Below are 17,362 nucleotides of genomic sequence, written 5' to 3'. Positions count from 1 at the left end.
TAGCTTTCCATTGGTAGCTATTCAATTCCTATGAACATTGGCATAGGTAGGTATCTTCCCGGTAATTATAGACCTTGAAATAAATTCGGCCAACACTCAAAACAGAAAATTACCACCGAACGGTCGGAACCGACAAGGCTGGCTCAAGCCCCAAAAAGCCTTGGCCCCGATGCCGTGAACCGACACGAGATACCCTTTTAGGCAATCTCACCACCCACGGAGAACCACCATCCGAACCACGCAATCGCCGCCTAAGCTCGGCTCTGATCCGCATCATATCTTGCGTCCCCATACCCAGTAAGCGGAAGGATCAACTACCCTCAATCCTGGGATCCTATTTAAAATCCTCCGGGACGCGACGCTGCCAGATTAACGAATGGAACCGGATGGCGACTTGCCAGCGTGGGAAACAGGATGAGCCTGCTTGCGTCAGATCTGTCGTGCGACTTTGATTATTTGGATCAGGTATGCGCTAGGCAGGGGGTTGGTGAGTTTAAGTTAACTACGTTTTGATGCTAATTTTCACAACATCCTTCACAATCTAGACGTTGCATTTCAATATGTACTGGTTGAACTGAACAAAAATCACTGACCGCAACACAACTATTTTCCTCACAAATAAAGTACATAACTGTAATACTTAGTTCTTAAAAAAACGTTCCACGTATTTTAAAGTCACCGCGAACCTCTGCGCGCCAGAAGTCGCGTCAGGAATTTTGTTGTTGTTCATCGTGACGCCCCATGGCCATGAAAACACCATTGACAAAAATCGCGACAAATACCTCTCACAATCGCCAATTGGGCACTTAGTAAAGCCAGTGAAGCCTTAAATACGTTCATTGGGTATTGTTTACCCTGCTTGCATCACAATCGGCTCATAAACGCTCGTTGTCAACTGCATATCCAGCCTCAAAGTCACGATGATGTCCTCGGCCATTCTTTTCCCCGTCGCCGCCTCCCTCGCCACAGCCGCACCGGTGGGAGCCGCCGGGGGAAGAACCTCTCTTCTGCGGGCCGAGCGGCAACACTCATTCAGCTCCAACTGACTGGCTGGAGAGAAGGGAGCCGGAAGCGCCCAGCCCTGTTGAGCTGAACGACCCCATCTAGATCTGCCTCTCCAGAGCCACGCGGGCCAGCTGGAATGCGAATCTTGACTCGCCCTCTGGGACACCACACTATTTTTGTTATTCTGCACCGCCGCACTCGTGATGCGGATCGACGGGAAAATCTACACTTCTTCAAAAACACACGAGTCCAAGCTAGGAAAAAACAAGGGCCCATCGACAGGAATGTTCTAGGGTTGATCATTTTCCAATGGGAGACCGCGGCACGCTATCTATGTTTGGCAGAAACATCTGGAATGCCGTCCCGCCGATGGGAGCAAGACAATGTCTGGTTACGCGTTGAGACCTCATGACGCCGTGATTCAATCGAAACCGAGGATGATGGGCGGGTGGGAACGAACATCTCTCTGCTGAGATGTTTGTCTTGGGCCCCTGTCCCGACCGGAGCTTTTTGCCTTTTCTCCCCTCTCCCTTTCTTCCCAGGAAAGCGGACGAAAAAAGACAACAACAATAACAACAAGCACAACTAACTCTCTCGATGTCTCTCTCCACCCCAATCAAAGTGGACTTTCCGCAATGATTCCGATGTGGTGGGTTGTCCCGCGCATTGGCTATCCGTAAGCTTCGCGGCAAGTCAGTTGCCGCGCAGGACAGGCACCACCTTGCAGCGCGCAAGCGCGCCGTTACCAACGGCTGTCAACAGCCAGGCCTGTCAGAAAAACCAAAAGAGGGTTTTTGCTGCCCGCTGGCCGCTCATTCCGAGATGCTGAACCCTTCCCACTCTCCCGCCCGTGTCCAACGCGGCCTGGCTCGACCCTGGAACGTGGGCACTCACTCTGTCTGACGTCGTTGTGTGGGGGGAGGAGAGGAGACCTGTGTGTTTTCCATCAAAGCCCAGGCCTCTCTTCTGAGAGCATTTCTCTTTGGTTCGTCTAGCTGCCAGCTGGGCGTTATTCCACCTGTGTGCCCCTCTCCAAGTGACAAGAAGATTCGCGGGCGCCGAGTCAAAAAGGCCAGGTGGCCCCTGGCTCGCCGTGCATCTGTACCTGCGTCTGCCCAGGCATTGGACCGCTTGGCCGCCTGTCGAACCCCGGTCTGGACGCGGGCCACGCCCCCAGCTGGCTGCAGTCAGCAGTGGACGTGTTCCCCGTCTGGTTCTGAACTTCTGAAGGATTCTCTCAGCGGTGCTGGATTGAGGGGAGGGGGTACGGATAAGTTTAAGGGGGCGCGTGAGCGTCTCTCTGGGCACTGGGCAGAGGAGCAAAAAAGGCTTGTCAGTGGGGGTTGGTTCCTGTCGGCTTATTTTCTGCTGCCGAGAACGAAGGTACATAAGATAATTCGCCCAGGAACAAAACAAGGCACGAGGTAAATCCACATCCGTCAACAGGAGACAGAGCCTCGGCGTTGAATTAAATGGCTTGGCCCTGGTTTTTTTTGTGCTTCGCTTGCGGCTTGCAGCTGTCAGAGTGGATGCTGTGCTAGGTTGACAAAAATCACCGCGAGTTCCGGGTACGGCATTCTGCATTGTCATCATCAATTGGTGCGGTGGAACATTCATGTCGCCAAGCGAAATGCGATGAAATGCCATGGTCGCGCGTCACATGATTTCTAATCTCAATTTTCGATTTCGATTTGTGTTTATGCTTGATGCGCCAATACAACCGTTTAACTAACCCGAAAAAACCTCATTGAACAACCAGACGCGTTCAATACTGAACGTAAAGAATATGCATACGTATATACAATGGTAAAAATGTTTCATTATTCCGGGTTCCCAATCATTAGTCTAGATTTCTTTGAATTGATATCACAAATGCTCGCTGTGTGTAATTTGTGCGTTAAGAGAGAGGAACCAGCAAAAGAGGTTGTAACCCAATACCCCATGTCTCAAAATGTACACATTACTGGTTGGTATCGGTCTCTTCACCTCTTCTTCTTTCGCGTTTCTCTTTACGAGGATGCAATGTCTATTGACAGCGTCGGCACGCGGAAGGTCACGACCTTGGTCGCGGACAGCGCTTCGGAGCCCAGACCCATGTAGCCGAGGTAGGTCGCGGTGGTGGGGAACTTGACGTCGGTCGCGAGCGCGGTGACGGAGGCCGGCAGGTCGGTGAGGGTCGTGACGAGCTCCGTGAGGTCGCCGACGAAGTGCTCGGTCGTGGGAGCGACCCAGGTCAGGACGTACTGCTTCAGACTGTTCTGGCCGCCGTAGAGAGTGCTGTAGATAGCATGTCAGCCCAAATCAGTCCTTCACGTTCCATGCATCGCGAACACTTACAATGTAGTCCCGTTAATAGCCTTGGTCGTAAGAGCGCCGGAGCCGGACTTGTAGCCAATGGGCTGCGTCGCGGAGCCGAACGTGGCGAGCCACACCATCACTTCGTACGCGGCGAGCGTCGAGTTCTGCGCGGAGGTCTTGTCGTCGTCCAGGAACATATCGATGGCGACATTGGTGTTGGTGTCGTTCTCCGTCAGCGCCGTCTCGTCCGTCGTCGTCGCCGAGTCGCCGTCCGTGGTGTAGTTGCCGACCGCGTACGACCACTCGACGTCGACCGCGATCTTGGAGATCTTGGAGATCTCGAGCGGGAGGACGGTGCCGTCGACCTTGATGTTGGGGAAAGCGTGGACGGGCTGCGTCTCGGGACCGCGGGGGTAGCGCCAGGTGACCCAGAACTCGGGCGCCGAGAAGTCGGTCGCATAGGTTTGGTTGTTGAAAGTCGTGACCTGGTGGTGGCCGGGTTAGCTGCGATGGCCTGCGGTGGTGGTCGCCGGCGACGACATCATCGTGGGCGTGAAGCCGGGTAAGGCGTTGAGGCGCAAAGCAAAGTTACACCTTGACGACATCATGACCCCGCCAATCGGCCAAGGTGCGATAACCGGAGAAGGATTTGGGGGGGATGGAGGGGTTCTTGAAGACGTACATTCATGCACAAAGCGCCATCTGTACCCTCTGTCCAACCCCACTGGTTGGGGTTCACTGCGTAAAACATAAATCGTCAGCGAAATTGTCATGATGAAATGAAGATAATTTGAACACATGCCTGGCCAACTTGACAGCCGGCGCGGCCGCGGCAGCAGGGTTGGCCGCACCCAGACAGGTCTCGAAATCAAGGGAGCAAAAGTCAAAACAGTCTCTTTTTGCCATTGCAGAAGAGTGTAAACATGACACAGGAAACTCGCTCGGGATTCGCTGGGCGAAGGAGCAAACAAAACACGGGAGCCCGTGTTGCCGTCGAGCATGAGGGACGGCTGCGAAAGTTCAGATGACAGCGTGCCGGCGGGAATGAGGCTCGACTGTGCATCGTGTGTTTCGGTCCGTGCCGCTCATGTTGAGTAGGTCATCCGAAGGGACCGTGGAAAATGAGGCGTATGAGACGCACATCATGAAGATGTTGCTGGGCCGGACATGAGAAAATGGGTGCAACTTACGTGTGTACTCCTGGCCCTTTGACAACGGGTGAAGACCCATCGCCTTGTCGCAGGATACCATCGCCGTGATGCCATTGTTGTTGGGCGTGCTGCCAGGCGTGGTGGGATCCCCCGTGAATAGAGGAGCTCCGCCAGATGCTTGCCTTGAGGCATCGAGGCCGAGCAGGATACCGAGTGTTACTCCGATAGGGAGGGCCAGCAGGCCAAAGTTGACGAGCCAGCGGAAGCCCAGAAAGCCCATGGCGAGAGCGGAAAACGAATGTAGTAAGAAATGAAAGGAAAAAAACGAGTGTAACTTGAGCCTTTCCCGGAGCCTCTGCTGCTGTTCGGGCTGCTCTCTCACTCTCTGTCTTCGTCTGTACTCTCAATCCTCAGCTATGCTGCGTGCTGGTGTCGTCCGAAAAGATGGCGAGGAATATTGGTGTGTATGCAGGGCCTCGCGCAGGCGGAAATCCGAACGAATTCGTCTACTTCTATTCGCAGCAGCAGCAGCACCGGCGGCACATGCAGAGTGAAGCGAGAGTGGTCGTCGGTGACGGTGACGGCGGTCGTCGCGTTCTTCTTCGGGTATGGAGGGTTAAACGTTGGTTACCTAAGGGTAAGGCGGGCGTCAGGCCAAGGTAAGGTCGACGAGGTTCGTCCGTTCCCGAGGAGCAGCAAGGCGTCAAGTGTGTGTGCGTGCGTGCGTGCGTGCGTGCTGAACCCAGGCCAGGCAAGGTGGTGCAGAGCAAGGCAAGGTCAGGTCAGGTAAAGGAAGGGTATGTTAGGGATCGCGGAGCGGACTCGACTCGACTCGCGCAGGGCCGGTTCGGTACGACAGGGGGAAAAGGGGTGGAGGGACAGGAATGGGGGGTAAGGGAGGGAGGGGCGTGAGGGTGAAGGGGGCGTGGGTGTGGGTGGACTATCCGAAGAAAGGCATCGCCGTTGGCCAAGCCTGTGAACCGGTCGAGTAGAACTGGTCAATAGTAATGCGAACGTAAGGCCTGAACAGGTGAGGCGATGCGGCGAGGTGCGGCGGACCAGGTCGAGAATGGGTAAGGGTGGCAGAGTGAAGAGCAGAAGAGAGGAAAAGAGGGAAAAGAATGCCAGCATCACTCACAAGTCGGGCAACGCAGCGTGCAAGAAAAAGCAGGAGAATGAGATGATGCCTCCCACCCCTATTTCTCAACAGCGGCGCAGCACGCCACCCCGGCGGGCAACGTCTTATTTTTTCTTTCTTCCTTCCTGCCTGTGTGTTGGTCCTCTCGTAATTCCTCTTCGGTGCAGGACTGCAGCATGAATAAGATCAGTCGGTCTTGGCAGGCGTTTAATGACGGCTACTTTGTGTATGAACTATGTGTACCATGATTTGGTCTGACCGAGAGTCTCGACAACGGGATAATCCCCCAATCTCTGCCGCCTCTGAATCCCAAACAAACCGAGCCGACACGATGGGCAAAAAACGAAACGAAAGGACCGGTACCTGGGGCAAGTCAGAATTGCGTCTTGATCCTGACTGGATCCATGCTTCTTCCTGCCGTCCGTCGTCTTCTCCCGCAATCCCCAAATCACAAATTCCATGTCCTACAGGCTACAGCCCAGCGCCGGCGTGTCCCAGCAAGTCCGGGCATCTGAGATCAATACAATCGACGATTGCAGGTCCTCCTGCTTCTAAATCGGACCGGCCCCTGGACTAGCGCGTCAATGTGCCGGTGCCCTTCTCTCTCCTGGGAGTCATGGTGGTTCGCCGTGGTTGGTGGTGGTGACTGGTGGATGGTGTGGTGACGACCCTTCGGCCGCCCATCCCACCTAACCATGACACCCCAAATCCTGGTTTGCGCTGCTGCTGTACGGGTACCCGCATTTCTAGAACACGAGAAAAAAAGCAGGGATAAAGTGAAGATAACGGCCCTGGAAGTGGATGTGGTCCGGACTGTGCTTGTGCTGCTGCCATCGGCGGACCTTGGAACAGGGTCCCGGGATCCTCCCGGGAGCTCGTCATTGGCGAGCGCATCGTTCCCGGCTTTGCAAAGTCCACTTTGCAAAACGGGTCCTCTTTCTCCTCGAAAAAGAAAAGCACACTGTGGGAAAAAGGGTTGGCCAAGCACAGCTGAGGAGGCGTGGGGAGGGCGCCCTCGCAGGCGCGAAGGGGGGCCACCAAGGACACTGCTTGAATCGCCCTCCGCTGCCGCCGCCCGCCCGGTACTGACAACTCTGATTGAATTTTTTCACTGTTATTTTCCTTCTCCCCTTTTTTTGCTTCCCATTTCCATTTTCCTTTCCCCAATCCAACGCCTAGGTGGAGTTCGTTAGCCCCTGGTTGGATGTTCATCAATTGACCGAAACATCCAATCCTTTAGTACGAATTTGCGAGCGGGCGATTGGGAAACGGCGAATGAGACGAAAACACAGACAATGCCAGGCGAGAAAAACAATTCAAACCAACGGCGGCCAAACCAACCAGGCATCGGGGCTTGCCATGGCTTGGTGGCTTGCCTGGCAAGACAAGCTAACCGGCTCTCCTGGCGCCCGCGCGCCCATCTACACATCTACACCCCCCCTGTCCATCCACAACCACACACCCCTCGAGTAAGTCAACAAGCAAAGTTGGCAAGCAGGCAAGCAAGCGCTTGGCCTCTTCTCTCTGTGTGATATGTGCCCATGTCGTGTTAGTCTCTCGCCAGTCTCTCCTCTCTCGGGACTATCACAGCGTCTTGTCTCGCTCTGCCACCCCCCTCATACTCGAGAAGAGCATCTGTATGACGGCCAGCAGCCGCCAACTCCGACACAGACACAGACACACAGGCAGCCAGACAGACAGACAGACATCGGTCACAACACCAGTCAGGTTGCACAGACCATGAGGTAGCTTCAAGGCGCAGGCAAAAAAAAAAAACTGTGAATGTGATATGGGTCCAGCAGATACACATCCTCGCGCCAGGACTGGGCAAGCCGGCGATGTGGGCTCCATCAACCCGGCCCCAACCTGGACCTCCCAATTTTAATCACGTCAGGCCTTTCTGGTCGGATCGTAATCATGGCAGTGAGGCTTAGCGGAGTCCGAGTGGGTTCCCGTCAAGTCATGTCCCCCTCCAGAGAGACTTGCCTCGATGCAGGTCCGCAGGTCCCCCAAAAGCCTCCTGGCCTAGATGTCTTGCTTGTCGTAGCCCGGACTTGCCCTCTTTCCCCCAGACTTCTCCTTCCCGTCAAATCTCCAAGCCTGTGCTGCTTGCTCCTCGAGGTCCTTTTTCTTGTACTCCTTCTCTCTCTTCCCCCCAAGAGACCCAGACGGCACTTCCTCCTGTCAAGGCTTCTTGGGAAAGCAAGCTCGAGAGTCAGTACTCTCTTCTGCAACCTGCAACCCTCCCTGCACTAGCTCCAGCTCGTGTTCGATGACATACTAGTCCAGCCGATGCTCTTCTGCTAGCGGGTCCCCCATCTTCTTCTTCCCTCTTAATTCTTGTGTCTTTTTTAGACACATACACCACATTCGTTTAACATATCCAAACCTTCCAAAGGCTCGGCAGGAGAAGAGAAAGGGAGAGCGAGAGACGCGCGCGGGGAGACAACCACAATCGCTTTGCCTTGTTTTACACCTGGATCAGCCTCTTACACACGCTCCCGGCTCACACACACTCACACACAAAACGCGCCCGCCATACCAACAAGGCACGCACCGCACAAACGTTTCCGCCCTTAGAGACACTATTCACTCTTTCATTCCAGCCGTCGGTTGGGCAACACCGCAACCATGATGAGGGGACAAGGAGGACAGCAGCAGGGGCATGACGAGGGGGAAATGGTGGAAATCGATGTTCTTCAAGGCCATCACCACCCTCACCAGCAACAATATCAACAACCGTACCAGCAGAACAACGCCTCCTCTCCGAACCAGAACCAGCAGTACCACCAGGACCAGTACCACCAGGATCAGTACGGCCAGAACCAGTACCAGGAGTACAACCAGAACCCGTACGGAGGCTCCTACGCCAGCACTCTCAACGAGTCCCAGCCCGACTTCCCCTTTGCTCGCGCCCTCACGAGCAACGCCCCGTCGCCGCAGCCCCAGCAGCAGCAGTTCCAGACGCCGCCGCCGCAGTTCGCGCAACCTCCTGCCATCGCAGGCGGCGACGAGTACGGTCCTCCAGGCTGGGCAAACCGTCACTCCATCGGCATGTCGGGCGCACCGTCCATCGGGCCCTCCATCTCGGGGATGGACACTCCCGTCGATTCTCGAGCGGCCACGCCCACGCTGAAGAGCGGCCAGCAGACGCCGTTCGATTACCTCCCCGCCCCGAGGCATCCGTGGTCAACTGATTCCGCGCCGAACAGCCCAATGGTATGAGAATGAATTCAGAATTCTTGCTTATGATAATTGTGTCGGCTGACATTGTGAACAGAACCAGAGCCATCAGAGTTTGCAGACTCTCCTCCCTGGACAGGCGTCTCCGGTGCTCAACAAGGAATGGGTGGAGGGCAGCGACCAGATCGCGAGACTTCACAAGCGCGACGACTCTGAGATCTGGGGCGGATGGAAGCGCAAGCTCTTCAAGCTGGTCCCCTTCCTGATCCTCTTCGCTACCGCCATGTACCTCGCCTACCTCGCCCTGCGCATCTACTGCGTTATCTCCGCGCAGCAGATCGCCAAGGAGATCTACTCGCAGGCCTGGGTCTTCATTGCCGTCGAGATCGCCGTCGCCATCCCCTCGCTCATGCACAATATCTGGACCATGTGGTCGATGAAGAAGCGCCACCGCCCCAAGCTCCGCCTCATGGGCGACGAGGTCCCCACGGTCGACGCCCTGGTGACATGCTGCGGCGAGGAGGACGACCTGGTCCTCGACACCGTCCGCGCCGCCTGCGACATCGACTACCCCCGCGACCGGTTCCGTGTCATCGTGTGCGACGACGGCAAGTCGGCCGGCCTGGAGGCCGGCATCGCCGCCTTGGCCATGACCTACCCGAACGTCTTCTACCTTGCCCGCCCGAAGTACCCCGGAGTTCCTCACCACTTCAAGGCCGGTAACCTCAACCACGCTCTCGACTATGTCCACACCATGCCCGGAGGTGCCGGCCAGTTCATGGCTGCTCTCGACGCCGACATGGTACGTGTTCATCTGATCTCATCTCACCCTCATTCTCACTCTCAACGCCCCCGGTTCCCCTCATCCGTGCAACAAGCTTTTCAGCCAATGTTTCTACCCACGTTCACCCCAACTAATAAACTCCGTGTCTGCAGATCCCCGAGCGCGACTGGCTCCGTGCCATTCTGCCTCACATGCTCATCGACCCGAAGGTGGCTCTCGCCTGCCCCCCGCAGCTCTTCTACAACACCCCGCCCTCCGACCCGCTGGCCCAGAGTTTGGACTTCTTCGTTCACGTCATCGAGCCCGTCAAGGACGCCCTCGGCGTCGCCTGGTGCACCGGTTCCGGCTACGTCGTCCGCCGCGAGGCCCTCGACGAGATTGGCAACTTCCCCCTCGGCTCCCTGGCCGAGGACGTCGCGACTTCGACTCTGATGCTTGGCAAGGGCTGGAAGACGGCCTACATCCACGAGCCCCTCCAGTTCGGCACCGTCCCCGAGGACTATGGCGGCCATCTCAAGCAGCGCACCCGCTGGGCCATCGGCACCGTCGACACCTCGTTCAAGCTCAACTTCTGCCTGTGGGGCGACAAGGTCAAGAACATGACGGCCGCCCAGCGCTTCTCTGGCTTCCTGTACGCGACGCTCAGCTTGTACACCATCCTCCTGACCATCTCCATGTTCGCCATCCCCATCATCCTGGTCATGGGCAAGCCCCTCGTCGCCTACGCCAACTACGAGCAGCTCCGCTGGCTCATCCGCGCCTGCTTCGCCGCCACCGTCTCCAACCGCCTCTGCGAGTTCGCCCTCTTCATCCCGGCAGGCTACCACACCGGCCAGCGCGGCTCTCGCTACCAGCTCTGGATGTCGCCCTACATCGCCCTCTGCATCATCCGCTCCTTCATCCTGCCCACCTGGCTCGGCGGCCAGACCCAGGCCTTCAAGCCCACCGGCTCCCTCGGCTCCGCCCTCAACGAGCGCGACCCCAAGACCCGCAAGAACATGTTCCGCCGCCTCTGGGGCGTCCTCATCAACTACATGGCCATCTTCCACCTGTCCTTCGTCTACCTCACCCTCGTCGGCGTCGTCCTCACCTCGTACAAGTCCTTCTACCTCAACAGCGACCTGCGCGACCTGCTCATCAGCCTCATCACCCACGCCTTCTGGCCGCCCCTGACCTTCATCTTCATCTGCAGCTCCCTGTGGACGCCCATCGCCTACGCCATCGACCCGCCCAACATGCCCGACCGCGAGGCCCTGCTCGACCGCGATCCCAAGACCTTCGTCGCGCACCCGTCCCCCGGCAGCAAGAAGATCGCCTTCGGCGGCCAGGCCGCCTGGTTCGAGACCGAGCTGACCATCACGACGGCCTACACCATCCTCATCTTCGTCTGCTCTTTCTTCTTCTAGATTGGATTCTTCCTTCGTTACTGCCGCGAAAACATTTACCGGTTGCAATTCTTTTTCTCAACACACACACACACACATACGCATTTCTGTTTTATCAAATTACACAAATGGGCGCAGGCAGCGAAATGTTGCTCCAAACCGGGAATTTGGGAGAGGGGCGGGCTACAAATGACGCATTTACACAAAGCATGCACAAACGCACACATCACACACAACAATGCGGCATACACAACGTACAAAACCACAGGATGACTGTCACGATAATGTAATGCCTGTAAACTACTGCATATAGATCAGTATAGAATTTACGCAAACCAATGGGGCGGAAACGGGTGGCGCTGATGATCTTCCGACACCCTGCTGGAAGGGATGAGAGGGAGGACGAACATCATCATTCATAAATATCTTTTTGTTCAAAACTGAGAATATAACTCATAAAAACTTCATAAAATCGTCATTTGTCTCAGAAATCAGTGATCACTTTTCGTTTTTCCATCCAAAAAATGTGGCCACTTTAGAAAGTTCTTGGCAAAGTCCGTTCAATATTTCCAGTGGCCTTATCCATCTCGTCATTCCCCCGAGAAATGCTCCTCATTACTACTGGCTTCCTCAATGGTTTCAAGTGCGTCGAAATAGATTCTGCGACCGGTGCCATTTTCTGGTGCAGTTGCCTGTCGGTCGTGGCTTGCGGGAGGCTGGGTCCAAGACAAGGTGTCACTAGCATCACAGGTGCCTGTATCCCACTCGTCACCGGCATCAATTCGTTCGTCCGCTCGAACATGTGTGCTAAAACGTCCGCGCCTCACAAATCACCCGTGTTCCTCGTTTTGCAGATACGCCCCTAGCTATAAGCTACCTAAGCTAACACCAACTGTGTTCGTACTTATCCCAAGTACGAATAAGAGGAAGAGGATTTGCGTCCGGACAAAACGCCGATCCGGCTGGCTTGACGGAACGGCGAGATCTGCGCCCCAATGGTGCCGCAAGCCATCTCTTCCTTCTTTTCCGCCCGCCCATTCTTCTCTCTTCTGTCTCTGCTTTCCTTTGTCTCCCATGTGCCGGTCGGTCGCTCGACCGTTGCCAGCAGCAGCAGCAGCAGCGCCGCCCTGAACGGCCGCCAGCAACTTGCTGGGGGTCTCATGGTTAGGGGCTTCGGTCGAACTGGCCTGTGTTCACCGTACGACGCAGCAAGCAAGCAAGCAAGCAGCCAACCGCAGCCGTCTCCCGGCCGCCGCCGCAGTGCAGCCGCAGAGAGAAAGCGAGGATGCGACGGACGGGTCCATGTCGGATTCCCGGGGGCTGCCTCGATCGAACCCTTGGCATGGACGGTGGATAATGGCAGAGGGCCGCCTACCTTCCATTCGCCTTCTTCTCCCTCCCTTGCCTTCGGCTTTGCCGCGTCGCCGCGGTGGGGGTGTTGCGCGCACATTGCAACCTACCACACACCCCAATCATCCATCCATCCCCGTGCGCAGCTACGTCCGCGGCATGAACTCTGGGACATTGGATGAAATAAACAACACAGTGTCATACTGTCAGTGTCATTTAACTGAAATTCGGGTTGCTCCTCTTCCCTCGTGGACAGCACCCGTTCGCAAGGACAAGACGTCCGCGTCCCGTGTGTCAAAAAAGACCGCCCAACCGTGTTCTTTTCCATCATTCCCTCTTCTGTTGATCCCCATCCTATATTCCTTCTTGACCGCCCCAAGATTTCCTGCCAAGACCGGAATGCCAAGCATCTTCAGACGAACCGCGGCCACAAGGCAAATTGAGTTTTGGTAGTCTGAGTGTTGCTCGTCAACGACGGCGCCAAGTGCGGCGCCCCCCTGAGTCGCTAAGGTTTGTCAGGGGGCAAGGAACCTGTTTTTTCGCCAACGAGCGAAGTGATGGATGGCTAGGTTGCCTCTTGGCCCTGTCTTTCGTACACAATTGCCACAGTGCAGTGCCATCAGGCTGTCTATCGTTGAAGATCTGATTACATACGATTACGGCGTGGGTGTACGCGGTGCATTCGTTTTTTCCTTTCTTCTCCAATTTCCTGCGTCTCGCAAGTGGCCTCGGGACTTTTATTACGACTCGTTGCGACGTAGGAGAAAAATAAAACACCACCAACACGGTTCTATTTTTAGGTAATCTTACAGATGAGCTTATGTCGCGCCACGCGGTCACACAACACCACACTTCTGCTGCTGCTGCTACCCGGATCAACGGCGGCGGCAGCAGCGAATCTGGCGTTGATAAGGGCCCCAACTTGATTGTCGATCACATGCGGACCGCCTCGAGGCCAAGCTCTCACACGAGATTGCTTCTTCTCCAGATGCTGCTACATGTAGAGTGGCCACCATGATGCGACCCCCAGCGGTCAGCCTCAACCCGCCGCCCAGCCCACTCGAAGAAACACGAAATCTTTGACGAAGTGGTTGCCGAATTCTACGCGTCTGGAGGGAAAAAGCAAAGGGTAGGTATCCCACCGCCTCCAACGGCTTCCGCGCGTTCGATACGGCAGGGCCAACCACCCAACCGAACCGTCCGTCGCGCGCCCCTCTGTCGATCCGGGCGGGCGACTGCGGACCCCGGCCAGCCCGGGCAACAACTGCAACCCGACTGCAACGATGATGATTGTCTCTCTCTCTCTTGGTGATGATGTAATCACGACAGGGTGGGACTCAGACTGCCCACGTCGCAATCCGCACCCGGTTTGTGGGGGTGATATACACAGACCTGCTCAGTGCTCCCACAACCCCGCGTTCAGCTCGAGTCTGTTGATATTGACACGGATGGATGAGGGGGGGAGGTGATGACGAGTAATAGCGGGCATTGAAGCGTTGCAGTCTGTGCCACAGAGAGTTTTGCGCCGCGTTGCTTATCTGTGAAGGCGACCTGTCAGCGTGCTCGGCAGTTTCCTTGGCCAAACGCGTGTCGTGTTTCTGTGGACGTGACCCCATGGGGAAGTTGTATTCATGTTGATAACGTGATGCTCATCAATTCCAGCTTGGTGTTTCTTCCACTTTTGTACCTTGATGTATTCTACCTCGGCTCGTTCATTCCAGTCTGCTCTTGTGGACTGGCTAGGGAGATATGTTCAAGAAGACTCAGCAAGTCACGTGGAATGGTTGCCGGACGTAAGTCACTCAGGCTCCGAAGTTGCCTGCCAAGATGGCCAAGCTGCTCCGGCATCTAGCAGATTTAAAACACATTGACGATAGGGAACAGCTTTCTCAATGTGAGAATCAATCTTAAGTCAAAGATCGCAACTTTCGGTTGATGTGTTCAACAATGCATATCATAACGGGCTGAAGCTAGCATACGAACAACCAAGCCTATCATTCACAGTACACCATAACCCGTGTACAACATGCGACGAACTGTCTCACAGTCCATCCGTGCAAAAGTCGAGCAAGCCACCTTAGTGAAGCCAAAAAAAAAACCGTCGACGTTTCAGTCGATAGCAAACTTGACGCGGTTGTTCTCCGTTAGACTTGGCTGGGTGTTGAATTGAATCCCCATCATGCTGAGGCATCTCTCCCGCCACGGCCAAATGTCATTGATGCCCGGCTCTTCTCGCGTACGCCAGCCCTCATAACGGGGCGGACCAGCAAACGCTATATAGGGCCCACATCGTCCAGTTCGTGGCTCACGTTTGTCGGGCCGCAGGCAGGCCACCTCGATCCGACATGTCGACTCCTTGTTCCTCGCCCACTCAAAGTCACCCTCTTTGACAACGTCAAAAGTGTCAAAGAAGATGAGTTTGTTGAGGCTGGGGCTCGTCAAAACCTGCAGTACAAAGAACAAGAAGTCGCCATCGATATGTGTCGTCTCCTCCGTCGGGTAGATTGTCAACTCCTGGAGTTGAGGCATCGAGTTCGCCAACAACAGGCCTGTTTTAGCAGTCGTGTCCTTCCAAAACGGCCTGTCGCTTCCCTCGTGATGCAAAGCGAAACGTCTGACTCGTTCCAGAAACGTCATGAACACATGTGCTGATGCCACGATCTTGGCCCCTCTGCGGATGCCAAACTTGTCGGAGAAGTCCGAAGCATACAGCGACATTCTGACGATGTTGAGACCTAGAAAACGGCTCAGGAGCTCGTCCTTGAAAAGACGGCACACTTCAAGCAGGCGTCGAAGTCGAGAACTTTTCCAGCGCGAGTATCGTGTGTTGGCAAGTTCCAGGTCGATGAACTCCTGTCGAGGCATGTCCAGCAGAACGAAGTCGTAAATCATGTCCCTGACCTCTTTGGGCACACGGAAGAAGCGTGAGTTGCTGTTACAGAGGGTTTGCAACTGGCTGATGCGGGATTCTAGATCTGCTTTGTTCCGCGCCTGGATGACGGCGCTGCGGGCTCGGCGCTCGCTTTCTTCCCGCGCGAAGTCAATTTCAGCGTGTACGTCTATTCGGTCGCTGTTGCACCTGTTAGCTACTCGTTCAAGACATTTTTGAAGACACACCTACTCCAGAGGGACAAATCTAAACGGCTGTGGCGTGTCTCTTGTTGCGCGTGCGACTCTGCGAATTGTGTATTCAGGACAGAGTGACTCTTCCCAAACCTGGTCTAACCGGGACACAGGAGCCGGTGGAGTTAAGAGCAGGTCTTCCCAAAGCTGGGAAAACCGGGATGCTGGGGCCATCGGGTGATGATTCGATTTCTGTTGGTAAGGCGAGTATCTTGGCTTCCGCGAGCGTTGTCGATACGGAGATGAGAAGTAAAAGTTGAAGTTCAAGATTGCCGAGACTCGTTGCCTTAAACAGTCGCAGATCTCTGTAACTACAGGCAACCGACTCTGGTTGATTCTAGTCGTAAGGTACAAAGACCGCCTCTAGGCCTTTCGATGAGAGTCTACCACCTTGGATCTTATTACGCAAGTCTTGATCAAAGGTTACCTCTTTGAGACGGCCTATTGATGTTTGCAAGACTTGAAAGAATTGAAGGATGACTTTCAATTCGGGACGTGAATGGCGCTCGACACATGCCGCCAAATGGACAACGCAGCAAACCTAGTGACCATGCCTAGGTCCAGCAACCTCAACTTTGGCATAGAACAGGCGGAAAACCGCCTTTGATATTCATCCATAGGTAGAATTCAGGTCGTCAATCGTCATTCAACTGACCCAAATGACAAAGCCAATCCCGCAACCAAGAGCTATCAACGAACCAATGCTCTCGAAGAGCTTGTCGTAGACGATCAGTCAAAACTTAAGACAAGTGGTGTACCATGAGTTCTCAATGTTGAATCTAATGTGGTATCCTTCAATTATGATCAGTAAACAACAAACAACCTAACTTCAATACTCTCTCTCGGCTCTTTTGGAACCGGTCCTGGCTGCGTAAATGATGTATGAGCCACCACTTGAGCACCCTCGGAATCATGCTGCAGGAAGAGCAACACCTCTTCGGGCGTTTGGTCCGCCATGTACCACCAATCATGCCTCCGGTCTTCATCCTGCGGTCTTTGCAGCCAGAATCCCTCAACGCCAGGTCCGACCTCTGGCTGTGGGACAGTCAAGTAGTCCTCCCACGCCATCGAAGCTGTATCAGCGACGGTCACGGGGTTCTTGCGCACCGTCTTCAGTGGCCGCCACGCGTTGACCATTTGCCAGTGCTTCCCGTTGGCATGCACATCCGCATGCATGTCCGGGCAGTCCCAGCTCATGAGGATCGGCGCGAACTTGTCGGTGACGTCGACGTGAGGTCTCCGAGCTGGACAGCGGTGCTTTCGGGTATAGGCCATCCCGTCCTCGTAGGTTACGTTGCGGACCACATGATGGAAAGCCTTTACTTCAGAAGCGCCAAGCCTGTGAGGTTGAGTCCAACTCGTCAGCATTTCCATATAATAGGCCAACATCGTGGCTGGCCTGGAGAAGACACCAAAAGCCTACTCTTTCTTCAGCAACTTCTCAAGCTCTGGGAAGTATGTTTTCTTGACTTGGTCCTCGTCCAGGTAGTCTATTTGAGGCTGTTCATCCAATCGCGCGTATTGAAACCCGTTGCTTGATATCGAAAACTCTCGATTGGTCGTCCGGGCATTGTGAACCTCTGCTGGCTGAACGTCGAGAAACTCGGCATCGTGGGAAAACATCTGCGCATGATTCGGGATGTTTCCGTCATCGTTTCTTTTGACATACGGAATGTCTACTGTTATTGATGCGTGGGTAGCCATGCTGCTGTTGTTGCTGACAGTTGGCGATTGGGTTCCTCCTGGCCCGTGATTCGCGCTTCATGAACTCTGTTAAAACGAAGAGGAGGGAACAAGTGCGTAAGTCGAAGACGGGTACGTGTTCCTTCATCACGTTCTAGAACTTCCTCTCCTTATCTTTGCGCGAGTCAGAATCCTCAAATCGGTCTAACCCCGGAAATCTGCTCTCTACAATTTTCTCCTAAAGGAGCTTGACCTCAATTTG

At 55.0% G+C, this 17,362-nt stretch overlaps 4 protein-coding genes across 4 annotated transcripts; 1 reads left to right on the top strand and 3 right to left on the bottom strand.

Moving 5' to 3' along the window:
- Positions 1–3,014: 3,014 nt before the first annotated feature.
- xgeA-1 (putative xyloglucan-specific endo-beta-1,4-glucanase A) lies at positions 3,015–4,734 on the bottom strand (the record flags this gene model as incomplete). Its single annotated transcript, XM_032030779.1, has 4 exons — positions 3,015–3,282; positions 3,343–3,788; positions 3,986–4,041; positions 4,494–4,734. 4 exons carry the CDS (start codon positions 4,732–4,734, stop codon positions 3,015–3,017), a joined length of 1,011 nt encoding a protein of 336 aa, XP_031889714.1.
- Positions 4,735–8,223: 3,489 nt separating this feature from the next.
- acsAB (Cellulose synthase 1) lies at positions 8,224–10,965 on the top strand (the record flags this gene model as incomplete). Its single annotated transcript, XM_032030778.1, has 3 exons — positions 8,224–8,811; positions 8,873–9,577; positions 9,712–10,965. The coding sequence occupies 3 exons, from the start codon at positions 8,224–8,226 to the stop codon at positions 10,963–10,965; spliced, it is 2,547 nt and encodes an 848-aa protein (XP_031889711.1).
- Positions 10,966–14,403: 3,438 nt separating this feature from the next.
- On the bottom strand, positions 14,404–15,591 carry CGGC5_v011982 (uncharacterized protein; the record flags this gene model as incomplete). The annotated part of the gene is made up of 2 exons (XM_032030777.1): positions 14,404–15,364; positions 15,416–15,591. 2 exons carry the CDS (start codon positions 15,589–15,591, stop codon positions 14,404–14,406), a joined length of 1,137 nt encoding a protein of 378 aa, XP_031889712.1.
- Positions 15,592–16,221: 630 nt separating this feature from the next.
- On the bottom strand, positions 16,222–17,121 carry DES-0 (Gibberellin cluster GA4 desaturase; the record flags this gene model as incomplete). Its single annotated transcript, XM_032030776.1, has 2 exons — positions 16,222–16,756; positions 16,841–17,121. 2 exons carry the CDS (start codon positions 17,119–17,121, stop codon positions 16,222–16,224), a joined length of 816 nt encoding a protein of 271 aa, XP_031889709.1.
- Between the last annotated feature and the right edge of the window lie 241 nt (positions 17,122–17,362).

Source organism: Colletotrichum fructicola, assembly GCF_000319635.2.
Source record: "Colletotrichum fructicola Nara gc5 chromosome Unknown KSG_Nara_v1_contig07, whole genome shotgun sequence".
NCBI lineage: Eukaryota > Fungi > Ascomycota > Sordariomycetes > Glomerellales > Glomerellaceae > Colletotrichum > Colletotrichum fructicola.
Note: the sequence above shows the minus strand (reverse complement) of the source record. Positions and strands in the feature narration are given on the sequence as shown.